The sequence below is a fragment of the Plectropomus leopardus genome, chromosome 16, assembly GCF_008729295.1.
Source record: "Plectropomus leopardus isolate mb chromosome 16, YSFRI_Pleo_2.0, whole genome shotgun sequence".
NCBI classification, from domain to species: domain Eukaryota; kingdom Metazoa; phylum Chordata; class Actinopteri; order Perciformes; family Serranidae; genus Plectropomus; species Plectropomus leopardus.
Window position 1 is genome coordinate 11,319,717 of NC_056478.1, and position 25,519 is coordinate 11,345,235.

General features: G+C 38.3%; 2 protein-coding genes and 1 long non-coding RNA gene across 6 annotated transcripts in view; 1 reads left to right on the forward strand and 2 right to left on the reverse strand.

The window, feature by feature from the left end:
* LOC121955397 overlaps positions 1–2,296 on the reverse strand; it is a 26,132-nt gene extending 23,836 nt beyond the window's left edge. Inside the window, exon 1 of the long non-coding RNA XR_006106630.1 lies at positions 2,056–2,296. This is a non-coding gene — a long non-coding RNA (uncharacterized LOC121955397). The remainder of the gene's footprint in view (positions 1–2,055) is intronic.
* LOC121955395 (trans-L-3-hydroxyproline dehydratase) lies at positions 1,130–5,444 on the forward strand. Its single transcript, XM_042503337.1, has 6 exons — positions 1,130–1,194; positions 3,288–3,767; positions 3,845–4,014; positions 4,456–4,578; positions 4,667–4,804; positions 5,198–5,444. Exons 2-6 carry the CDS (start codon positions 3,290–3,292, stop codon positions 5,321–5,323), a joined length of 1,035 nt encoding a protein of 344 aa, XP_042359271.1. The 5' UTR covers positions 1,130–1,194; positions 3,288–3,289; the 3' UTR covers positions 5,324–5,444.
* A 193-nt stretch (positions 5,445–5,637) lies between these two features.
* Positions 5,638–25,519, reverse strand: part of LOC121955389 (disheveled-associated activator of morphogenesis 1-like) — a 68,465-nt gene continuing 48,583 nt past the window's right edge. For 3 of the 4 annotated variants that reach the window (XM_042503325.1, XM_042503327.1, XM_042503326.1), the window contains 23 exons: positions 25,226–25,297; positions 23,700–23,794; positions 22,915–23,248; positions 22,694–22,804; positions 22,439–22,542; positions 21,210–21,276; positions 20,969–21,086; positions 18,716–18,854; positions 18,466–18,524; positions 18,177–18,364; positions 16,700–17,008; positions 16,487–16,594; positions 15,444–15,473; positions 14,959–15,056; positions 13,328–13,412; positions 12,624–12,730; positions 11,831–11,919; positions 10,594–10,762; positions 10,284–10,391; positions 10,137–10,197; positions 9,883–10,014; positions 7,968–8,138; positions 5,638–7,481 (listed from right to left, as the gene is read on the reverse strand). In XM_042503325.1, the coding sequence (XP_042359259.1) occupies positions 7,269–7,481; positions 7,968–8,138; positions 9,883–10,014; positions 10,137–10,197; positions 10,284–10,391; positions 10,594–10,762; positions 11,831–11,919; positions 12,624–12,730; positions 13,328–13,412; positions 14,959–15,056; positions 15,444–15,473; positions 16,487–16,594; positions 16,700–17,008; positions 18,177–18,364; positions 18,466–18,524; positions 18,716–18,854; positions 20,969–21,086; positions 21,210–21,276; positions 22,439–22,542; positions 22,694–22,804; positions 22,915–23,248; positions 23,700–23,794; positions 25,226–25,297 (2,967 nt within the window). In that variant the 3' untranslated portion in view covers positions 5,638–7,268. The remainder of the gene's footprint in view (positions 7,482–7,967; positions 8,139–9,882; positions 10,015–10,136; positions 10,198–10,283; positions 10,392–10,593; positions 10,763–11,830; positions 11,920–12,623; positions 12,731–13,327; positions 13,413–14,958; positions 15,057–15,443; positions 15,474–16,486; positions 16,595–16,699; positions 17,009–18,176; positions 18,365–18,465; positions 18,525–18,715; positions 18,855–20,968; positions 21,087–21,209; positions 21,277–22,438; positions 22,543–22,693; positions 22,805–22,914; positions 23,249–23,699; positions 23,795–25,225; positions 25,298–25,519) is intronic. The other variant, XM_042503328.1, reaches the window with a different exon arrangement.

Sequence of the window (25,519 nt, forward strand, 5' to 3'; positions counted from 1 at the left end):
GTCTGTTAGTTGATTCAGAACATCTATTTTATATTAGATGTATAAATGAGGTTGCATGCATCCAGAGAACCTGTCGACAGTGAAATGAATAATGAAAACCGACGCCTGCTCACCATCTGTTGTTTCGTCTCCTCTGTTATGTAACACACGCGTCAGTCTACGTAAATGCATTGAAAATTTCAACATGTAGATTGTTTTAATGTTCCACATGTATTTTTTTTGTTGATCTAGGTGAGTTAACCCTTTGAAGCCTGGTTTCTTTCAAAACATAAAAAGAAGGCATTGAGCACTGACAGAAAAAACATGATCCTAAAAATAAGAATAATAAAAAAAAGACCTGAAAAGTAGTTACCCACCCCCAAAAAGTCTGAGAAAGTTAAACAAAAAAAAGGAAATTACTGTAGAAGCTGCTTTAAATATTATATTGATTTTGTAACATGATTTTAAATATGTAATTGGTATTTAAAAATGCACATTTCCCCTAGCTTTTTTCTTTTTCCCTAGACATTTTTCCCTAGATTTAGAAAAAATAATTTTCTAAATCTAATGATTTCTTGCAATTTGTGGAACATTTCTACCAAGTCGTTCATTGCCTTTTTTTCCCCCATATTTTGACAGAAATCACAGCAATGTGCCCATGGTTCTAATACCTTTGAAAGGCATCTAAAAGAAGCAAAAGAAGTGATGTCCCTCCAGGTTTCAAAGGGTTAAAACATATTTTTATATAGTTGTTTTATATGATTGTTTTTAAAATATTACTATATTAAATATTAATAGTTGACAGTAGAGATGGAAAGGAAACATGGGACAGGGCACAGGGAATGACAAAGGTGCCAGACATAGAATTATAGTCACTTTTGGCATTCGCAGATATTTTCACATTTACAAAATAAAATAAAAAAGTAATTCCCTTTCACTTACTGTTTTTCATATCATCAGTGCTGACATTGTAATAATAACTTACACATTATTTATATATTTTTAAATTTCAAGGCAACGACAGCAACGAAAATCAGCAAAAATGGCTTGGACTCAAAATAATGTTCACAGTATATCGACTGTCTCATGTGTGCAGGCCTCCAAAACAGGAGGAGGCGCTACAGTCTGATTTTAGTGTCTTTGCAAACGGAAAGCCAACAAACACATGGAGGCTGCAAAAGTTTGAGCTCAAAGTACAGAGAAGATCTACACCAGGTAAATATTATTCTTTTGGGAGAAATATTTATTTACTTAACAGTTTACTTGAGACTATGGTCACAATGAGCTTCCGTTATATGAGTTTTAGGTCCGATTCTCATCTACTGCTATTAAAGCCGACATGACTTTTAAAAACAATCTTTGTTTTATGATAATTGGTTCTGAGAATGCATGGATGCAAGCAGTTTGCAATAAACATTTTTCCTGAAAATAAAGTGTGGGACGTTTCATTAAAAATTAGAGTACAGTTTTCTTTCTTCTTTCATGTGCGCTGACTGTAGATTATGTAATCCAGAAACCATTTGTTATTATTTGGCATTATCCCCATGCAGGAAAGAGAAACATTAGGCTAGAAACTGTTAACCTTTAAAATCCTGAGCGAAGTGCTTTGATTTCTTTGGAGAACATGGGAAACAGGTCATGAGCAACTTTGCAAGAATTGCAAGAAATTAGTAAAATCAGAAAAATATTTTTAAAATGTTAGGGGAAAATGTTCAGAAAGCTATATTCATAATTGTATACTCAAGATGATGTTGCATATTTATTATTATTTTAAGGCTGTTTTTAACTCTTTTCTTTTCTTTTCTTCTTTATTTTTGATAATTTTTCTTTTTAAGTTTTGGTCAGTTTAAGTCATTTATTCTTGATGCATATTTACTCATTTTTTTTTTTTTGTTAATAAATCAATTCTATTTTCTCAAGTTTATAAGATTAACTAATAATATAATATGTTTTGAAATGTGCTGTTTGTGTTAAACAATTGTACAATGTAAAACAAATATTTATCGTATCCAGTGGCGTTTTATGTGGACAAAATAGTGGGGCAGCAGAGGTGGGGACAGGTGACTGATCACTTACCTGTTAGCCTACTCATCAGCGGCTCGATTCCCCGTTTAAATGCGCTGTCAGTCCGGATACTTTTGTTTTGCCACGTTGTTCTGCTGCGTCTGTGTTTGGTAATCCGTTCAGATAGATGCTTGAGATCCAGCAAGTCTGTGCTTTGTTTACCAACTCCTTTCGAAAAACACACACGCGAATACACAAAAAAAGCGTTGTTACTGACAAGCTAAGCTAGCAGCTAGCTGTTTTGTTCCGGTTGACGCTAGAATGGATTGTCCGGAGGGAGGTGGGCGGGATCTCCGCCGCACGTCATCAAATACTCACAGCGGAATCAACCAATCACAGCAGCGTGTAGTAGTAGTATTTTTTTTTTTCAGTTTATCGTCTCATAGACTGTATATAATATTTGTGTCTTGACATACAGTTTATGATCTGTCTGCATCATTCCCGTTCAGAAGTGTGACTCTGCAGAGTTAGATTATTTTCTTAAAGAAATGGAAAGAGAGTTTATTACTCACAGTGTGAAGCGGCATTACAATAACAAAGGTGGAGAAATTAACAGTGAACAATTGATTTTTTGCTAGCTATCATTGGTTAACTTTAGTTTGTCTGACTGCACTCCCTTTTAGAAATTTGCCGAGTTCTGTCTCCATGAAAAGTGACCACATTAATTTCACATAAAGCTATTGTAATAATAGTAATTACCGGTCACCTACTACCATTTAAGTATCTCTTTATGCTAATTTGAATGTGCCATCCCCCGTGTTTGATTGGCTCCTCCCCTAAGGTAGTTAGCCAATCAAACACGGGGGTTGGCACATTGTAATTAGCATAAAGAGACATTTATATTCTAGTAGGGCTAATCACGTTCAATATTTACTCAGGTAATCTACTTTGTTAGTTATAATTTGAGGTAGCTTTACTTGGATAATTCCATTGGACTACTTTAATTCAGTGGGAAATATTGTACTTTCTACTACAATAGATTTATTTGACATGCGAGGCACTTCAACAACATGGTATTTACACAAAGTCTAAAGTATTATCCAACATACATGAAATCGCCCCAAAATATCAAGAAATTTGTAAAAAAAAAAAAAAAAAAAAAAAAAAAGTGATCCCCCTCCATGTTTTAGTAATATTTCACATTTTTTATCAGGCATTTTTTGCAAAGTTGCTTATTATGTTTTTGAAAGAAAAAAACAATTTTCTCCGTACTATTTTTATTTATTTGTTTTTAATCCATATAGAGATGGAAATGCAGCTTCCACCTCATGAGGGAGACGAGCTCTCAGTGGTCGACATGCACACAGGTGGAGAGCCTTTACGGATCATCCACAGTGGCTACCCAGAGGTCAAAGGTGACAGCGTGCTGTCCAAACGCCGCTATGTCCGAGAACATCTGGATCACCTCAGGAGGGTGCTGATGTTCGAGCCCCGGGGACACTATGACATGTACGGAGCCCTGATCGTGGAGAGCGAGCTCCCTGAGGCTGATCTGGGGGTTCTGTTCATGCACAATGAGGGGTACAGCACCATGTGTGGACATGCCGTCATCGCACTGGGACGCTTCGCCGTGGACTACAAACTGGTGAAAGAACCAAAGTCACCTGAGACTCAGGTGAACATACACTGTCCCTGTGGGCTGGTGAAGGCGTTTGTCGAGTACTCTGAGGGTAAAACAGGAGGTGTGAGGTTTCTCAGTGTGCCGGCGTTCGCCTTTGCTACAGGTAGGGCATTCATCCTGAAGAAACTGTTTTCAGGTGTTTTTATATTCAGCAGGACTCACTGAATGACTTTTCCCCAGATGTGACGGTGACAGTGGAGAAGTTTGGTGATGTGACGGTTGACATCAGCTATGGAGGAGCCTTCTACGCCTTTGTAGACGCCCAGAGGTTTGGCCTCGATGTGACCAAGTCCAGGACCCGAGATCTGGTGGACGCAGCTACAGCGGTGACCAACGCTGTCAAATCTCAAGTGAGAAGTTCAGATTGTACAACTGACAGGAAAAAAGAAATACTCAGTTAAATTCATTCGCACAGCATTCTCAGTGCAGCTGCAGGGACTTCTTTTTTAATACAAAATACACAATGTGCCTCAATATAATAACATCCAATGTTTTCATTTTATGGAAGAAACAAAATTTGAAGAAAGCAGAATGAAGAATATGGCTTTCTTTGTTATTTATGCAGTATTATATAGAGTTGGACAACCCTATATTTACAGTTTTGGGTAATCAAAGGAACACAGAAAATTTTGTGTGGTGCAGCTTTAATTAGTCAGTCAACTGTTTCTTACTTGTCAAATATGCATTTGTCTTAGGGGCAAAGGGGTTGTCCACATACATTTGGCCACACTGTGTATGTTGTTTTTACAGTATATTTGACAGTATTTCAATTTTTTTTCACTCTCTCCTAGGTGAAGTTGCACCACCCAACCAGTGATGATCTGGCTTTCCTTTATGGCACCATCCTCACCGACGGCAAAGATAATTATTCGTCTGATCCCACTGCTAATATCTGTGTGTTCGCTGAAGCTCAGGTATTTTACTGACACCTGGTCATCTGACACTTTGAGGAGAGCTTTCTGAAATCTGGCTTCTTTAACTGGTTTATAAATGTGTTCTCAGGTTGACCGGAGCCCCACTGGTTCTGGTGTAACAGCCCGCGTGGCTCTTCAGTATCACAAAGGTCTCATCCAGCTCAACCAGAGCAGGACGTTTCAGAGTGGAGCCACCGGATCCCAGTTCACAGGGAAAGCTGTCGAGGTACCAGAGTTTATTTTGTTTACTGTTTTCTGGCATTTTTGTGTCTTAAGTAATTTGTGGACACACCACTGTGAAAATGGTCCAACAGCTGTGAAACCAGCTGCAATGTAACCACTTAGGGCAACTATCATCAGTTAATTACCGCTACAACTGGTGTCACAGGACCACATTTTGACATGTTGGCACACACACACACACACACAAACACAGACTCACAAGGTGAAAACAATACCAGTTTCACTGTCATCGCTGGAAATGACATTATACTTTTCTCTGAGTTAACAAGAACCTTTTTTAAGTATGTGGACTTTTGTAATTGTGGTTCTATTATTGTACCAAATAATGTGTGTTATCTGCTGCATGTCTGTGATTCTCTTTTGTGCTTCTGTTCAGGAAACCAGGTGCGGCGACTTTAAGGCCGTGGTGGTGGAAGTTGCCGGCAGAGCTTTTTACACCGGGGTTTCTCGCTTTGTGCAGGAGCCAGATGACAAGCTGACGCATGGTTTTCTGCTGAAATGAGACTCAAATGACAAGTTATTAAATATGGTCATACATGAAAAATGTTAAATATGGTCCTACGGTACTTTTGTAACTTAGATACACTATGCAGGATTTTTCTATAAACCCCCCCTGGCATTTCTCCTATTTTATTTCATTACAACCTGAATTTTTAAGTGATTTTTATTTTTATTTTTTTGTAATGCACAGGCACAAAATAGTCAAAATTGGTGAAGTGAAATGAAAAAAACCAACAACTTGTATTTAAAAATGATGAAAAATAAAATCCATCCTCTGCTCTGACTTAATAACCAGTTTGTGTGGGTCCATTACAAAAAAATCTGTTTAAATTACATATTGTAACACAACAAAATAGGTAGAACTTCAAGAAGAGTGAACACTTTTACCCATGGATGATAACTGCACGGCCCCAACAGGCACAGAGCCAGGGGCCGAATGAGGGCGAATCTGTTTTTTTTGAAGGTTCAAGTGAAATATTCTGTTCAGTAAAAGTCCCTGACCACTAGATGGAGCCATTCTTTCATCCTTTTTTTAAGTCCACTTCCTCCTGTTCAAAGTCTGGTGCTAAGAAATAACTTTTTGACCCTAAATGCTGCATAAGAATTCATTCAAGTGCACGTGCTTGTTAACTAGATACAAAAAAACTAAAAAAAAAAACTGTTTTCTCCCATTTATTATCATCAGGTCATCGTACAATGGAAGGCAATATTTAAATTATAAAAGTCCAATGGAGACGTTTGACGCTGGATGGATTCACACGGCCGAGGGGACAAATTCAGAAGGTTTCAGGTCCACATGTGATGTTTGCTACAAGACTGAAAACATCACAGGTGGATCACACACATTATTTATTTTTATTTTTTTGTTGCAGTGTAAATCCAGCCAGTGTCCAGACAAGATATTTTATCTATTCAATAAAAACATAAAGGAGGGGGACGCTCCCTTCAGGGGGGAAAACGAGTGTATTGCATCGACTGGGTGTTGTTTTAATGTCATTTAGCATAGTAATTATGAATTTATATGTGCATGTGTAACAAGCACGCAACCTTATATATAGATATATGTAATCTATGACATGAGTGTCCACACTTGTTGAGAAATTGCAGATCAGGCCCAGGCCTTTGAGAGTACCCACTCAACAATGAAAACGACAGAGTTAAGGCCAGCTCTTAACAGGAAAAGGTTCAAATAAAACATACAGTGATCAGATATATAAATGCTGCACGTCAATAATGATGAATAGAAAAGAAACGGCTGCTGTCAAAACCACATCCGTCCGTCTGTCTGTCTGTCTGTCTGTCTGTCTGTCTGTCTGTCTGTCTGTCTTGTCTGTCTCACGACACAGTGTCTCAGTCCTGTGATGGTTCTGACTGCAGGAGAATGTCAAGAGGAAGTTCAGTCTTTTCAGTCATCTCTTGGACAGCTCGGGCGTGAAAGCAGCCCCGCTCAATCTACGAAATCAGTCCGTACAAAATGGCCCCTTGTGTTTTTAATGGATTCGTCTTCCTGTTTGGGTCGAGCGTCAAACCCTGGAGGAGTCTGCGAGCTGCACGTTTCACTCTGTGCATAGATTCTGACGTACAAAAACAGCACAGAACAGTTCCTATCAAACAATCAACTTTTACACCTGGAGGGAAACTTCTCTCCAGCGGGGGGAACGTCCTGCTCCTGCACGACGACTTCTTAAAGTGTGCCCAAACTGCTCCTCCATTATCTAATTTGGTCTGGTAAAAAACAAATTTTGGCTTCTGCTCCGTTGAACATTAAGAGGATGAAAGGGTCAAACGTGTTGTGCTGTGTGTGGCTGTGCGGCGATGATGAGAGGCCGAACTGGGTGGGAACGGAGGAGGGTTCAGAGGAATGTGCGTGTCAGTTCGACCCAGAGGGAAACTAATGACGAGCCGGGGAGGGCGAGCGAAACAAGGACGATGATCTCAGCCTCCTCTTAGAAGTTGAGCTTTGTGACCGGCCGCTCTCTGCTCGCGTCTGTGGTCTGGCTGTTGATGCGCTTGCGGTTGCGTTTCATCTTGGACAAATCCTTGTCGAAGACCTCGCCTGATCGCAGCGCCGACACCAAGTCGTCAAACTCGCCACCGTCGTCCTCCCCGTTCGCCTTTGCTTTCCGGGCCTTTCGCTCCTTCTCCCTCTGCTCTTTCAACTGGTGACAAAGAAATAAAAATTATTGTATTTAAAGATAAAAACAAAAAAGATTCCCTCTGAATTTATTAAACATCGCATCACATGAATAGTTTGACATTTTTGGTAAATACAACCTCAGAGAATTGGTTAGATTTTCAACAAACAAAAAAACATAGGGGATAAAAGGCAATGACCAAGTTGGCTTCCTTGACTTTTTAAAAATCATTTATCAATATTCTCATCAAACACTCAAGAAAGAAAGCTGATATATTATTTCAGAATAACAAACTATTTCCTGAAAGAAAGACTATGAAGCTGCTACAGCTATGGTAAAAATGAGTTCAACTTTTTATTTGTGTTTTAATCTTCTTTCAAAAGTTACGTAGTCTGTCTTTAACTCTGAATTTCTATAATATTTCAGATTAAACTCCATGATGTACGTATATACTGTAACTGTTTTATAACTGTGGTTCTTTTTGTTGTATGGGAACATGACCATACACACCTGAGCTTCCATTTTGGCCCTGCGCTCCTCTTCCTCTTTACGTTTTCGCATGTTCTCGTTCTCCTGCTGAGCCTCAGTGAATGACTGCAGGAACTGGTCGAAGATGCCAAAGAACTCATCTGGCTGCATCTTACCGGCGTCCTCACCAAAGTGCTTTACTGCCCTCAGGAACTGTGGGAGCAAAGAGAAAAGGGGCACGCAGGGATCAGATTTACAGCAGGACACAGTGAAACCATGTTTTACTCCTTCTTTGACTGTTTTACAGGAGACTCATTAGATCTCAGCTCTTTGAAACAAGAGCAGGGCACCAGTGGTGGAGCTTTGAAGCCCGTGTTAACCCAAATGTGACCGGCTACTGATTACAGCTGAGGCCAGAGACTGGAGCCAGAGCCCAAATTAAGGCAACCTGTTTGTTGAGTGTTTTTCACAGTAAGTTAAAAACGAGAACATCCAGATGTGAGATCATGCTGAGAACATACACCTACTAAGATGTGAATGTTAACGGCTTCTCTGCCCTTGACACGCAAACTATCAGGTGAGGCAAGGATTTAACTTATTATATCACTCAAATTAATAACTGTGCACCGCATTCAGATGTGATAGGTTTTTTTTAAATTCTTTTTTTTTTTACACAGTGGGACTTGATTTTTGTGACAAAAATGCTTTAAATGTCACTTGCTTTCTTTACATCATGGTATTTATGGACTCATTCACTCAAACCAGATGCATGCGGCCGTTTAAAGGGTCGGCGTCGTCTCTGGTTCCAGATTATAAGTACAGAGGCCCACTGTAAACACTCTCAAATATTTAACTGTGGGACACCGTAAATGATCCACAGAAGCTAATGGCTGCCATGTGACCAGCTGAGCATTTGGGTCGATGTTGCACACACTGTGGGGTTAAAAAACTCTGCACCAGTAAATGTGAACAGATGCATAAATTTACCTTCAAGGTGTCAATCACTGCCTAAAAGGTGACTATGCTCAGGTTTCTGGTAGTAAAAAGCCCATATCCCTTGAAATAATACTTACTAGGAATGACCATTTGTATATAAATAGTTAACCCCCATTATGCAATAAAAATGTCGAGAAAAGTTTGTTTTTCCTTTCATGCCTCCATGGTGAATAAAGAATCCAAAAATGGAGAAAATTTTAAAAAAAGATTTGCTGTAGTTAAACACGGACCACTGTGACTTAAATTTATTGAGAATTTTCTCACTTTTTGGATTCTTCTTCACTGGAAGCATGCGCAACAAAAAAAGGGTTCATCATGAATCCAACATAACATGAGTTAAAGTACCTGATATACAACTGGTAATTTGTGGGGTTGAGTGTTCCTTTAATATAGCTGCAAAATCTATAAGGAAGTGCTCATTTTATTGGCCTTCAGCCTCTCATTTTGGCCACCCACACAAAAATGTAAATTTTGATTAAATAAAGTTCACAAAATAACATGTTAGGTTGAACACAATCATGTAAAATAAAGGGTGCCCAGTAGCTCAGATGGTACAGCAGGTGCTGCATATACAGAGGCTTGTCCTCATCGCAGCAGCTGTAATATCGATACCAGCCTCAGCCCTTTGCTGCAGGTCACCCCCCCTGTCTGTCCCATCAAATAAAGGCAAAAAAAAAGCCACAAAAAAAATCTTAAAAAGAAGAATCGTGTAAAATAATATCCTCTGCCTCTGTTCCTGGTTTTCTCTCTTGACCTGCACACATGGCAACAAGCAGGCCGACCAATAAAGCGTCAGAGGTGCTGCAGCAGGAAGCTGAAACACTTCACTCCTGCTGTGAGCTTCTCCACAGAGGTGACTGATGAGGTCAACAACACGTGTAGAAACAGCTGCACGGAGAGGAAATGAGATGCAGACTTTCTGCATGTAGAAGTGACGGCGGTGCTGTTCGCCCTAACTTACCAGCTCCTTGGCCTCGGCGAGAGAGTCCTCCACATCGGAGAAGCTGAAGCTGGCCACGGTGATGAACTGACTCACCACTGACACAAACTTGTCGCCCAGCTCCTGCGGTCGCTTCTTCTGGTATTCCAGCTCCTACAAGTGAATGTGATCCAGGAGAGGAAATCAGAGTTAAAATTACAGGACCTGCACTAAATATTGTGTAACAGCATGACCGATACATAACATGTGTTATGTCATAGATCTTTGTGACTCACACTCTCCACGCTTTTCAAGCCGCTGCGCAGGTTGCCGATATCTTTTTCCAGCTCGGTCATGCTGCAGAAAAAGAAAAAGCGATGGTTATATACAACATTGAAAGCAAACAAAGAGTCATGCAGCAGGTTTTCCAACTATCCGCCTACTTGACTTTGGCTGCCTCTGAGAGACCCTTCAGGTCCTCCTGGAACATCAGGACTTTTGGGTATTTCTTCTCCAGGATGGTAATCAGGTAGTGCAGGAGAGTGATGTTTCTGCAAACACAGAGACGTACACACACAGTGAGGCGGACTATCCTCCAAGGCAGTAAATGTGTCAAACGTGCAATATATTGCTTTTATTATATAAGTTCAGATATGAATAACCATATGGAGTTTTATCCACATCACATTCTCTGTTCCAGATGTGACTTTTACATGATTCGAATCGTTCTTCTCAGGTGAAAAATGCTCTTACTTGTCGATACTGGATTTGGTATCAGCGATTTTGTTGAGTGAAGACACCTTAAAGCCGTAAGCGTTCCCTCTCTGACCCTTGTTCATGAAGTTTCCGAAGGCCAGCACCACCTCCAGCAGCTGCTTCAAGTTCTTACTGTGTAAAATCTCCTTAGACGCCCTCGACAGAGCTGAGAGCAGAAAAGAAAATACAGGTTTTAAAGTGAGATAACTATGATTATAGTAAAACTTTCTAATCCCACACTGGGGACATTCACACGTTACAGCAGCCCAAGAATCAGAAGTAAAAGAAAAAAGAAGAAAAGTGATTAAGTGCTAAAAAAGCATAAATATAACAAAAATACGAATTAGATCAAATAAAAACTGTAATTACTGGCCCTCGATTGGATACTTCTGTGAACCTGTCAAGTTGCAGTTACAGTTTACATCCACGTCTGCTCAGACTCATATGTAGCCATGACGGCAGACAATGCTTCAAATATAAACATGCTGCAAAGAAGCTACAGATTCTAAAACATGGATGCTCCACGCACATCTTCCACCCATTAGTGTCACAAATTCAGCATCTGGCCAAGTGTCTCCTCTTCTGCACTGGAGTTGTGACGTTGAGTAATGGTCAGAAAAGTGTTTTTGCAGAACATTATGATGTCACAGTGACACTGACCTTTGACCTTTCAGATATAAAATGTCATCACTTCATCATTTTATCCTATCAGACATTTGTGTGAAATGTTGTCAGCATTGAGTCCAAGTGGATGTTTGTGACAAGTACAAGAGAATGACCTCATGGCCTTCTAGAGATATCTCATTACTGAAAATCAGAAAGACACGAGGTCACAATGGACTTTTACTGCCATATTTTGATCATTTCATCGTTGAGTCCAAGTGGATGTTTGTGCCTAATTTGAAGAAAATCTCTTAAGGCGTTACTGAGATATTGAGTCGATGAGAATGAAACAGACAATCCGAAAACATAACACCGCTGGCCACAGCTGCCGCTAGCATGGAGGCATAAAAAAATGTTTTTGGTAATTAAAGGTGTCGAACTGTCTGGCATATAAAAAATGGTAAAAATATAAAACATAATTTAAGAGGCAATCAGGGATGACTATGGAAATACTTCTTTTTTCAAAGAGATGGTTTTCCATTGTAAAAAAAAAAAACATTTCAGTTGTTTATATATAAAAAAACACATTTCAGTTAACTTCACATGTTTATGAAACTGATACTTTTCCTACCTTCAACTTTGGGTTTGATCTCAGCTATCCTTTCTGCAAACTTCTTCTTGAAGTATAATGACTGCAGCCTCTGCTGGTAGTGGTTTATTCTGGACAGGGGATGGAAAATGTGTGTAAGAGAGGAAGAAAAATAGACAAAAATAATAAATTATAAACAGGGAAATCCATTTTAGATAAAAGCCACAAACATGGACATCGAGCAAAATGAAGCAAGACGCCTTGGCGCTCACTAAATTGCACATATAAAGTTGTGGTAATGAAGCTTATTTTGGCAGCGTTTTTCGTTTCAACTTATAAACCACTGACTGTGCAGCTAATGAATACCATTGTGACATCCGTCCTCCAGGCCACTCAGCACTCTAATGACAGAAAAACTGGCAAACTGCAGTAAATCACCAAAAGCAAAACAAAAACTGCATAAATTTGTGTGGCATGTACATCTATTGTCACTATACTGCAGGAACTTTATCTGATCTTTTTGTGTTTACACAGTTGGTGGCCCAGTTGTGACTCGTTTCCTTTGTTTCTTTCATCCTACAGGACTTATTACATTACTGCTATTACATTACAGGCTCTATTTATCCACCAACAGCCTTAAGAGTGATTCACACATTAAGCTATTGTTCCCTGCTGAGCAGAAACCATGTGTCATTTCACTTATCTGCTCTGACTGATACGAAACAATGGTTCTTGTTTGTCGTGCAGAGTGCTGCGCTGACCTGAAGCTATCAGGTCTGAGCTCTGTATCTGTTTTATTAAAAAGGTAGCATGAGTCAGACAAACTGTAACGTACCTGCTCATCTCATAGAGGAAGCGGTCGGGTTTTGCCATTCGGTCGAGCTCGTGTTTGTGCTCCTCCAGAAGATCCACATCGCTTTTTTCTGGGACGAACTTCAGCAGCTGGTGAGGCAGGACAAAACTCTTTAACTGATATTTCAAACATTCACCTGTTCTCGTTTCATGTTGTCTGTCTGGTTAAGAAATTTGTCATATATTGATACTGAATCTCTGCTCTCAAGCTACTGCATCTAAAAGGTCTCTGTCACTGCAAAATTGAGAAAATATTAAATCGACAAAAACTATGGATCCACTCTTAAAATGTCAAAAAAAAAAAAAAAACCCAAAAAAAAAAACTAAGAGGGATTACATTTAGAAACCTTTAGTTTAGTGGCTAAATCATTAAAAAAGCCAACATGTTTTGACATTGAAACATGTTGTTTTTTATGATTTAGCCACTACAATAAAGGCTTTTCATGTAATTCCTCCTCATTTTTCATGTTTTTCTCATTTTTGGAGTGCCTGGATTTCCTCCCTGTTTATCCTGTTGGTTCCTGTTTTCCATGAGCGCCCGATACAAGTTTTGACCTACATTTGATTATAGTCTACAGACTAACCAGTCATCTCTCTCTTTTTCTATGGATTCACTCTGCTGCTATTTTTAGGAAGCAGCCAGAGTGCAATCTAACTGGAAGCACATTTGATTCATTGATGACGTACCTGCTCCAGCATGTCTTTGGGAAGGTCCTCCTGTTCGTCCATGGTTAGAATGGCTCTCTTGATCTCTTCATTTGAAAGCTTCAGCCTGCAGGACACAACAGGGAGATTTTTAAAATGCATGACTTTAGTTATCCTTCACATTTAAAGGTTAACTTCTGTATTTTTCTACCTGGACTTCATTCTCCCATGTTTTTGTGTCTTTGTGAATAATGGGAACAACAATGTTTTAACTGGTCCAGTACTGAACGAGTGTGCTGCAGCTGCGAAACAGGCTGCACTGTAACCTCTTGGGGCAATTGCGTACGCTCAATTTACGTCCACCAAAGTGTTTGTTTTTGCCACTAACAAGCTAAAATTGTAATTATAAATGTCTAAAAACATCATGGAAAGGATCCCTACAGAGACTGACATTTGTGATAAAAGAGGATCCTTTCTGTATAAGGGTCAGTGACATGACATCTAAATGTTCTTTCCAACTCCATTTTTTACTATTAAAGACAGATTTAAATGCATAAAAAGACACCATGTATATCTAGTACCTCTCCTATATGTATACTCACTTTTACCTTTAAAGAAAAAACAAACAAAAAATGTCAAATGTCAAAATATCATGTGGTGTGACTGTCCTGCCATGAAAATATGAGATCATTATTTACACAAGCTAAAAACCCTTACTTAAAAATTTTAATATGAATGTTGTGTGCACAACATTCTTAATATTTGAAAAACTGCAATAGATGTTTTAATTTTTGTGTTTCATTTTGGCTTGTTAAAAATCCTACCTATGTAATTGACCCACATATATATATATATATATATATATATATATATATATATATATATATATATATATATATATATGGATAGAGCCAGCATATTTTCACATAAAACTGGGTAAATTATGCTTTGTTTTCCAACTAAACCAGAGTTGGTGATATAATAATATCAGAGTGGAATACTTCAACAAGTTTGATTTGTTAATCCCAAACTTCACAAACAAACAAATTACATGACAATTAAAACACATTGTCTGTTAGGAGTGACCTGCAGCATACTAAGCACAAGATGTTTTGCATATTGCTGAAATATTTGATTAGAATCTTACACTGAACTGACACTTTGGCAAAATTGTTTTTTGTAAACTTTAGTACAAATAAAGCCTTTGAATTGACGTCAACTATTAGACCAGTGAAAAGATTAACCAAGACAGTTTCTGTGGGTTTTATTTTGTTTCTGCCGACTTTGAATCAAGTATGTTTTACAATGATAAAATCACTGTTTGTTCATTTTTTTTGGTGATTTTTAGAAACTAAAATACAAAATAAAATGATTTTATTATCAAAATTAAAGTTATTATAGAGCTGTCAGAAAGCACTGTTTGCAAATGTGTGGTGTTTACATTACTGTATAATGTGTGTGTTTTTGTGCTATTATAGTTTTGTGTATTACCTGTTTTATTTTTTATTGCCTTTTATTAAAAACAAGATTGCCTATCCTGAAATTTTGATGCTGATAATAAATAAATAAATTATTAAAATTATAATAATTTAGATACAATGGGAAAGACTATAAAATAATCCACCAACATTTGTATATTGTCAGCAGCGTTTGTTATGCCGATATAAACTCACCGCGAGAGGAGGATGTTGCAGTTTTGAGCTCGCCGGCCATCAATGACTGACAGCTCCTTGACTTTTTTAGAGCTCAGCGTGTCGTCTTCTGCCTCTTTCTGTGAGCAAAGTAATGAACTTCTTAGAATGCAACGGGCTATTTAAACATCCGCAAATTAATTTAAGTTACAGTCACACACGTACACACAACCACCAAGATGACACATGCCCCAAAATCCCAAACAAGAGCTGAAAACATATTCCACAGGCTTTGAAACCAGTCACACAGGGAGGTCATCACATTCATGAGTTCATGCAAACATGACACACAAACAAAGGCAGGTGACTCTCAACAGTCTCACGGGTTTTAAATTCTGTTACACACATTAATCCGTAAGAAGAAAAGCACATAATGACATAGCGTATGGCGAATAAATTCTGACTGAATCCACGAGGAGGGACACAAATTCATGACTGTATTGTGACTTTATTGTAAGTGCACTCACCTGTTTGCTGTTATTGATCATAAAGAAGTCCTAAAATGCAGGCAGGAAGCAGGGAAGATGTAAGCATTCATTATTAGAATAAGTAAAGCAGTTATGTGATTGCAGCCCATAAAAACAAACAAATCAAAGCTCATTCGGCACTCAGATGACGATGATCCATCAGTAATGAAGTGAGCAGCAGTGAGTCGATCAATGCGTGCTTATAGTTCACATGCTGTGCACATTAAGAAATCAATCTGTCGTATTTTTGTTTAAACCCATCAGGCCGACAGTGAAATTATAAATTCAGCCAATGCTGTCTTTGTGTTTGTGAAAGATGCTTTTAAGTAATTCACTTTCAATCTTTTTTACATCTTATTATGTGTGTTGAACATGCTTATGTCATTTCTGAGCACTAGTTAGGCTGATGACATCTTAAACTTTCGAAAGCCATGCTCATTCTCTTCTGAACAACTAATAAAGACACAACTAATTGCGAATATTTAGTGACTTAATGAACAACAAACTGAAGCCATAAGAAAGAAAAAGTCAATCCTGAGCAGCTCAGTCATGCATTTTCAATCACAGATGGCAAAATGATCAAAACCACAAGCAAAAATGGCAAAACATGGCATTCAATTCAAATGTAAGAAGGAGCTGAAAATGATTCAAGCATGAAAGTTTTGCATCTAAAGAAGCTTAAAATATATCTGGCTCATATTTAACATGATGCAGAGATTTAATCCTGATGCAGTGCACTCTTGACAGATGCACTCTAATACAGCGGAAACTGCTTATAGTCATTTTTGTTCTTTGCTGTTTTGTTTTTATCTGCTGTTTTTTTCCTCCCTTCTACTTCTGTTGACTTTTTTTGTAAATATCTGACCTCTCTCCATCTCCAACTTTGCTGGAGAAATCAAAAGTTGCAAAACAGGAGAAATTTAAGAAAGCCCTAACACAAGCCAAATCCAAAAAATGCAACCCAGCCACCCATCCCATCTAACCCCGCCCCTCTCTGACACTATTTGGTGAGTTGCAGAGACGAACTCCGTCGTCCTCAGTACCTGCTGTCTCTGATAGGCGGAGAATGTCTTTTCAATGTCCTCCAGATCCAGGATTTTAAAGACCTTGGCGTCGTCTACATCCATCCACACAGTGCCCTCCAGTTTATTCTGATCAGAGGACAATAAGACAATTGTTTTATTCGGACACAGAGGATCAATATCTTATTAAATATATTATATATTCTGGTGTTTTTGTGTCTCCACTGTTCCCACCTCAGCTAACTTGGCCCAGTTGAAGGACTTGAGCGCATTGGATGGCTGGGGGATGTTCTTCTTCTTCAGGGAGGGTCCCAGGGGTGCTCCTGGTGGGGGAGGGATGCCTCCGATGGGTGGGCGTCCAGGAGGAGGTGGAGGTCCACCCGGGGGAGGCGGTGGGGGAGGTGGAGGAGGCATCATGCCCCCAGGAGGCGGCGGGGGAGGTGGGCACATTCCTGCAAAAGCTGGCACAGGCGGAGGAGGCAGAGGACCACCGGGTGGACCGGGGGCGAGGGGAGGGCCTCCAGGAACAACAGCTGCCTGTCTCTGCAGGGAGAGGAGGACATAGCAGAGATTTAACATGTTGCAGAGTTTCTAATACAGTGGAAACAGCTTATGGTGCAACTAATGTGGATCAAAAAGCTTCTGACAAAATCATTCCTGTACAAATGCTGTTTAAATAATTAACCTACAGTAATCAAACAGTCACTTACAGTGTTCATGTTTGGTCTTTTTATACATTACAACACATGAAAAAAACAATTAAAAACTTATTTTACTCCCCTATGATCCTTTGCCTCGACAACCTGTCTGCCTTTTTTATTTTCTTCTCATTCAATCTTGTGAATAAAGTTCAAGTAAAAATGAATAAAGTTTATTTTTACTATTATTACATTCTTATGGTTTTGGCTGGTTGCCTGCATACTGAATATCTCCAGCCATATCCTTTAGATTTTAAAATAATTCAATATTTCATGTGTCCATACAAATCTCTTTGGATACTTTATGTCCATGGATAGTGGTTACAAACCCGAGGGGTCAGAAGATGAAAAAATACTTAAAAATATAATTCTAACTGGTGACGAAGGGGTCATAAACTAAACATTGCGGGAAACACTGTACTAGAGTATCAATGTTTAGGTGCAGAATACATGTTTTCCGTGCACATTTTTTAATGCATTATTTCTCTTCTCGTTCTTTTAATTAGTTTCTTTTTGAAACTAACATTAAATTCTTCCACTTAAATGTCTTTCTTAAATATTTCAGGCATCAAAACATTATATAAAATTGTCGCTGCTTTTTCATTGATTGGTAACTACAGAAGAAGAGCAATCAATCAAATTATTTGTTACATAAAATTAGAAAGTATAATAATAAATGATAATAATAATGATGATGATGATGATAATAATAATAATAAGAATAATAATAAGGGGGTAACCGTGAAAAAGTTACTATTTCAGATAAGAACAAAAATTATTACATTTATATGCAATGACATTGATTTTTTACATTGTTTCTTTCTTTGCATTTCTGCTTTTTATCCTGTGTAGGATCATTTTACACTTTTTTTTGGGGGTGAACTCATTGATTGCTCTGGACCATCACTGGTTGTTAATATCCAACAAAATATCCAATCAGGTATTCATTCTTAAGGTTATTATATGTTCAGGTTATTTATTAAGTGACCCCGTGAGTGTGAAGGAGGACGTACGGTGCTGAGTTCATGCAGTCGGGTCGTGAGTTCGGCCACTTGCTGTTTGACATTCTTGTGCTCGTTGCTCTCCTTTTCCAGCTTTTCTTTCATCTTGTTAAGCGTCTGCATCATGTCCTCTTTCTCCTGAGTCTTTGCATCACATTCACGCTCCTTCTTCTCAAACTTCTGCTGCAGCTCGTGTTGCTCTGTGATGGGAGGTCACATCATCATATCATGAGTTTACTAAAAATATGAATTAATTAACAGATTTTTCTATTTCAGGTGAGTCATTTATTGTCGCGCAAACCTTTTCTCATTTTCTCCGCCTGCTCTTTCCACTGTTTGACCTCATTTTCATTAACCAGCCTGCAGAGAGGATGACACACATAATTAACTACAGTGAACAAATCCAGTCATTGTTATTCCGAACATGAAGGGAAGCTATTTTTGAGCTGTCGAGCACGTGGCTTTCATCACTTTTATCAAACACAACATTGTTCTACATTCTTCAATCTGTTACAGTCGTCAGTCAGACTGCCTCAGAGGAATTCACTCACATCCGGACAACGTTCTTCACGTTAAAGTTCTCCAGTGGCGTGACATCGGGGTCGTGACCTTTGTCATTCTGCAGGACCATCTGCTGGACGATGCGATCCAACAACAGCCAGTACTGCACCGTGTTACCACTTCTCTTGTCTAAGGAGAAACAGAGGAAAAGTTTCCCGTTAGCCTGCTGGCCTCAGTGATAAGGATTAGTGTCTCCATTAGTGTCTCAGAAACTATCTCAGAGGCAAAGACTATTGTTTTGGACCCTTAACATCCTTTAGAGTTCCAGGGAGGAGGTTCAGCCCCCCCCCCCATCGGTTATTGTCTTGTTAAAACAAATTATAACCTCTTATGTCATGTCATGATTAATGGTGTCAGTGTGGGAGACATGGATCATGTGCTGTGTTGTGAATAATGTATTGTATGTATTTATGTTGGACTACTCTCTGTAAAGCAAATGATCGCTTTAGGGACACTACAGACAGAAGTGGTATCCGCAGCGGCTGTTTGATTATGATGAAACAAAGGACTGATTTTTGCAAATTAGTTTGTAACTGCTCATAACTGTGGAGCCAAAGAAAGGCAATACTATTTCAAGTCACAACAAGGTGACATGTTTACTCTTGTGTGGTTATTTAGCTAAACACCTTGTAAATGCACAAACATACTACATCACTGCTAGAAGGCTTCCTGTTATTACTCTTTACGAGGATAACATGTTCAGTGTGCAACGTCATCTTTACTGATATTATCTTAATTCAAATTTTCATTTCAGTGCCATCTCAGACATGCACTTATGTACAATACTTGACAACTCTTGTGTACAATCGCAATACTTGTACTTGTGGCTGAAGTGTTAATCACCCTCTTAATGACTCAGGAAAGTGACTGAAAGGGGATCTCATTAAAAAGCCACTTAGAAGGGAAGGACAGCTTTAAAGGGACAATTGGCCCTTAAATGCATATTTGACTCTTAGCTGTAGTGCTATTCATTAATATAGATTGTTTCAGTGTGAGTTGCTGAGTGTTAGAGATATTAAACATAGAGATGTCTGCCTTCTCTCCAATAAAATGGAACTACGTGGCACTCGGATTGTGGTGCTTTAAGTACCAAAAACTCAACAGTTATGTCTCTTTCCAGAAACAATGGCCCAGTTACTCGGGGTGGGAATCACCAGAGGCCCCACAACACAATATTACAATGATACTTTGATCGTGATACAACAGTATTACAATTTGCAACATGTTGAGTATTGCAATACCATATATTGTGATGCACTGCAATACATGGTAATGTATCAAGTGGACTGAAAAGCATTTGATTTTATTATTCTAATATGGTACCAAAATTAAATTTGTATTTGCAATATTGATCATTTCCATCATAAAAAATCAATACATGGCATCTGTGCACCAATACAATAATGCCATGCAAAAAACTGTGATATTAGCTAGATGTTAGATGAGCTAACAGTCCATGCAGTCTTGCTCTGCGCGGTGATACAGCTGGCAGGTGTAGTTTGGTAGAAAGAAAGTAGTTCCCTCATGCTCACAACAAGGTCTGTGGATTATCTTGAGTAACCGGGTCAAGATTTCTGGAAAGAGACATTGCTGTTGAGTTTGTCAAATTAGTTTTTTGGTGTTTTGAGCACCACAAGCCGAGTGTCCTCTAGTTCCATTGTAATGGAGAGAAGGCAGACATCTCTACGGCCAATATCTCAAACACTCGGCAACTCACACCAAAACGATCCAGATTGGAAAACAGCGCTACAGGTAAGAGGAAAAATATGTATTTTTGATTTTAGGGTGAATTTTCCTTTAAAGAAAGAAGCCCACTGAAGCCATCTAGTGGGTTTTGTGTTTGAGTAAAATAACGTGGGAAAGCTGGCTAATTAATTAGACTTGAAGCTTTCTTTTTTTGTGCAGAAAAATAGGATAACAAAACCACAACAGTGGCCAACTTTGAGTGAGTATTGAGTTTGGCTGGGAATGTGCTTATCCAATTTCTGGACTGACTAATCTGCACAAAGTCAACATCCTTATCTTTCTGGCCAGAAACCAGGAGCTACAGATGTGCTGTGTAGTCTGTGGAAGTAATAATACCACCTTGTTTGGAGCCTCATTATATTTCAGGATAGTTCAGAAGCTTTTAACCACATTTTACAGCACATCAGAATTTGAACCGTATATTTATTTGACAGTATTTGTCCGAACGCATTTTATATTCTGCAGCCCAGTAATAAATAATTGACAGAAGCACTCACATGGCATGAGGAGGCAGTGATGCAAGACAGACATAAAGTGCGGGTGTGCATCAGTGTGGTTCATCTTCTTGCGGATGAGATCAAAAACTTGGGTGGCACTTTTGGTGTCTATATGTACCTGGAGGAGAAGAGATAAAACAACAACCCTGTGAATATCTCTTGCTAGATGATTTACAGTTATTAATAATGCAAGAAAAATGTCAGTAAATATTTTATAGTAGTAATATTTTTTTCTTCTTACCGACTCAAAACGTTTTGACAGAGCCAGCTCATCCTCGTTCCGCAGCATCTCGAAGTAGTCTAAATGCCTGAGAGGGTGAGAGAAAAATTTTGGATTAGAAATTTGCTGTGATGAGATCAAGTGTGCTCAGAGTGGTATGGCCATAAGCCAAATTGCTGCTACAATTTAGTAAATCTGAGAATTTGATAGGTGGTTGAAGGAATTAGCAAATGTATTACATTGGAGAAGATAAAATTCACCTTGTCATACATGAAGAAACTCTTTCAGAAAATGTGGCAAATGGTCATTAGTCTGATTAGAAAATTGAAGTGAATGTTGTTAATGGTCTAATGGGTTAATTGTGTCACAGTGTCCTATGTCAATAACCTGCAACTTATGTGATAATGTATGTTTTTTCTTTTCTGTGTTACCAACAATTTGCTATTTTTTTGTTTTGTTTTTTCCTTTTGTTTTTGTTTGTTGGTTAGTTTTCTCTGCTTACACAGTTCTTGTTTTTTTTTTGTTGTTGTCTGTGCATTCACTATTGGTCTTTTTTGTTGTATTCTAAATTGCTCTAAAAAATCACTAAATAGTTGTAATGATACACACAGTAAAATAAATACAATACAGTAGTACATTTACTCAGTTTCATGTTCTTAAGTAAGTTTTGGAATAAATTGCACTTGTTGGAGTAGTTTTAATGCCGCAGACGTTTTACTCTTACTATATTTTTTAGAGAAAATATGTTACTTTTGCTCCCTTACATTTGTATACATTCATCACAATACTTTTATTATTTAGGAAGTCATATCCACATCAAATAAAAGACTCAGAAGACACTGTGCTGTTTTTTTTCTTCTTTTTGTATTTCTTATATTGCTCACTCCTCAAGTTTATTTTTAAGTAAATACTTTTGCACTATGACTCAAGTAGTTATTTTAATGATTCATTTTTTTCACCTTAAGTACTTAATTTTAATACTTTTATTTGAGTACACTTACTTACATCTCTGACATGTTTATGGGGTTGTTTTGTGTTTTCTGGGCAAGAATCAGCTGTTCTTAAGCATGACTAAAAGGATTTATGGATTTGAGTGTCAGGAATAAAATACTTTCTTAATCAAAACCTTAGACCAATTTTGTCTTTGATTACATGCTGTGATGAATAAAAACTGACTAGCACTGCTCCTGAGCAGTTTAATTCTTTCAAAAGTTGAGTAAATACTCTTCCTTTTTTATGATCAATCTCACCTGTCTAATGTGGAGTTTTCATGAGAGCGTAGCTTATCGATCACAGGTTGGATCCCCAACATGAGAAACTCATATCGTAGGTGAATACGGAACTCCAAACTTGTCTGTGTTTAAAAAAAAAAAAGAATATATAAATTAGCAGAAAAATGGGATGCAAACAATGTTTTAAAGAGCCTCTTGAATGAATTGCAGAGGGACATGATGACCTTCGAGTGTGAAAAGAAGCATTAAAGCTGTCTGATGCATATAATTCACCTCTCCGGCGCCTTGACTCAGCACAGCGTTTATAAAGGACATGATGGCTGTTTTCAGGTTGACCTCATCTCTGTATCGCCCTGTACTCCGGTCCAGATCGTTAATAAGTGTCTGCAGGATGACAGGTCATTACAGGTACATTAAATATCTTCACACCATGTTGCCTTTTAATGACTTTATCTATCTGTGAAATATTTAACTGTGCACTTTCTCCCACCCACCTGAAATCTTGTCCTCTCGCTGGCGAAGCGCTGATAGTGCAGCATGGCCTCCAGGATCTTTTTGTGTCCGCCGGGCACCAGACACACGGCGCCCATGATCTCCAGCACCGCCACCTTAGTCTTTATGTTCTCTGTAGCCAGGCTCTGGGCAATGATGTTGATGCTCTCGGAGTGAGACAGGACGTGGGCGCGGCCTTGCGAGTTGTTCATCAGAGCTTTGATGCAGCCGATCAGAGACGTGTGGATCTGCGATTCTGTTGTCTCGTAGTCCATGCTCTTCAGGAAGTTTAGGATACAAGTAAGGCCGTCCAGGTCAATGAAACGGGTCACAAACCTGAGAGCAGAGCACAGAAAGTATCTTAGTTTGGAAGTTTTACTTAAAATTGTATTTTAATGCACAATTGTTCTGGAGTTAAGCTGTAGAGTCACATGTCAAACAGCTAAATGTATTTGTGCTATAATTAAATCATCTTCAGTAAATATAATAAGTAACTCAGGACATTTGATTTTTAAAGTGCAGTGAAGAGCTGCCGTTCCCAAAATAAAAAGCCTTTAATGCACATTCACGTCCATGAAAAATATTTAATCAACGCTGCAGTGACCTTTATGGGTGTTCACTTCTTAAAGGACTCATCTACATAATGTTGTGAGCAACCGAAATGAGTGGCAGATGAGGTGAAAGGAGGTTAAATGAGAGGAGACGTGATAATGGATGACATTATATGTAAAAGACAAGGAGATAAAAGAAGACAGGACAGAGTGAGATAAGGGATGAGTTTGTCCACCTCATAGGTTGCGTCCTCAGAGCTGTCTTCAAGCTCTCTATGGTTTTGTTCCTTTCTTCCTCGTCTTCTTTCTCCAGAGCGAGGAGCGTCTTTCTCTGTTCAACAAAAGATTCAAAATGTTGAAAAGAACTGAGAGACAATTCACAGCTAAAATAAAGCTAAATGTATTTATTTCCAGAAAATTAAAGAAAAGTCCTTTAATATTTAAATGAAAAAGTATTGGCTTCATTCACCAACTGCTCTTATAAAGAAATATCTTCTTTATAGAGGATTTTCCACATTTCAACAGCTTATACATCGAGATTGAAAAATGCAACTGTTTCACTTTATTCAGTTGATGTTTAACAGATTATCTATAGCGTGAGACATTAACTACATATTTTCAGAAATACTTACTTAACTTACTAACTGCTGCAAAAGGAAACTGTCACAATCTAAAAACAATCTGAAGGTGGACTACCCAAATTAGATTACACTTGATTAGTAGCCTAGCTTTAAAGCTGTGGGTCAGGACCTCACAAAGGCGAATCTAAGGTGTCTTGAGAGGAATATCAGGGTTGTAAATACTACAATCGATATGATGCTACTCAACATTTTTAGCGTTAAACTACTTTTTGACTACAGTCTCATTTTATTCTTGTACTACAGGATAGTTTTATCTCTTTGGGCTGCTAAAGGACATTTAAATGAAAATCACTTTTACATTGAACTGCTCACTAGTGTGTCACTAACTGTGTTGAGAGTTTGTGTGCAGACGCTTTGTATTTAAAAAAAATTACAAGCCAAAAAAAAAAAAGGGAAAAAAAAGCCTCTTGGGACGCTTACATCAGTTGTGTGCCGTTCAACAGATATAGCGTTTACTGAACATGTAACTGCATCCCATGCATCTTTTTATTTATTATTTTATGTCCAATACTGATACTACTACATATGACAGCATGTTTGGCATTCACTCTCTGCAGAAATACCCCTACTTCGCTTCAGAACTGTTTCATTATTTTTTACATTTGGAGTCGGTGCTCCACCCTCTTTAGACTCGTTCGGGAATTCTTGACTTCTTTCAACTTTTTTTTTCGATTTCTGAATGTGCACAGCCTTGCAGTCTTATGCCCTTTTAAGGGGATTGGCAAGGCATTTACCTATGCTAATAAGGATCAACTGACATGTGCTTTCAATTTAAAATGAGATTATCATTGTAGAAACACAGGTGCGAACAAATCTGTAGTCAATGAACAATTCATGAATCTGACATTCTCTTAGGACATTTCTTAAGAACAAACAGAAGAAAAAAGCATAAGGAATTAGGGCCTATGTTACTTGTATCGCAGGTGTAGCTTCATTTAATGGAAAGTTGTCAAGTTTTATTTATACAGCCCAGAATCACAAATTTTTCTCAGAGGGTTTTATAATCTTGGACACTTGACTGACACCTCAGAAAGAGGAACAGAGGTTAAGTCATTATTCAAGGACTTTTTCATAATGATTTCTATATATACAAAAATAAAACAGTTTATGTTATTACTCACAGCAGCCATTGAATTGAGCTGATCAATGTAGTATTCTGGCCAACTAGTTGCACTTTTGTTTTCTTCTTGTTCCTGAAAAACAGAGAATAACAGGGAATGAATAACACTGTGTAGTGAGCACTTTAAGATATGTGAAAAAAAATACAAATTGATTGGAAAAAGATGTGTTTCGTTAATGAATATTAACTGGGAGCAATTGGGATTAAAAAACATAAAAACATGGTCTATTTTACAAAGTCGCACGAGAGGACGAGTTTTAGTTAGTTCGTGTCACATGATTGAACCCATCTGAGT

Bases quoted from the DNA above. Each gene is read 5' to 3' on its own strand.
- LOC121955395 (XM_042503337.1), top strand. From the start codon at position 3,290: ATGGAAATGCAGCTTCCACCTCATGAGGGAGACGAGCTCTCAGTGGTC. The intron at 4,015-4,455 runs GTGAGAAGTTCA...ACTCTCTCCTAG, and splicing joins CCAACGCTGTCAAATCTCAA to GTGAAGTTGCACCACCCAAC. The intron at 4,805-5,197 runs GTACCAGAGTTT...GCTTCTGTTCAG, and splicing joins TCACAGGGAAAGCTGTCGAG to GAAACCAGGTGCGGCGACTT.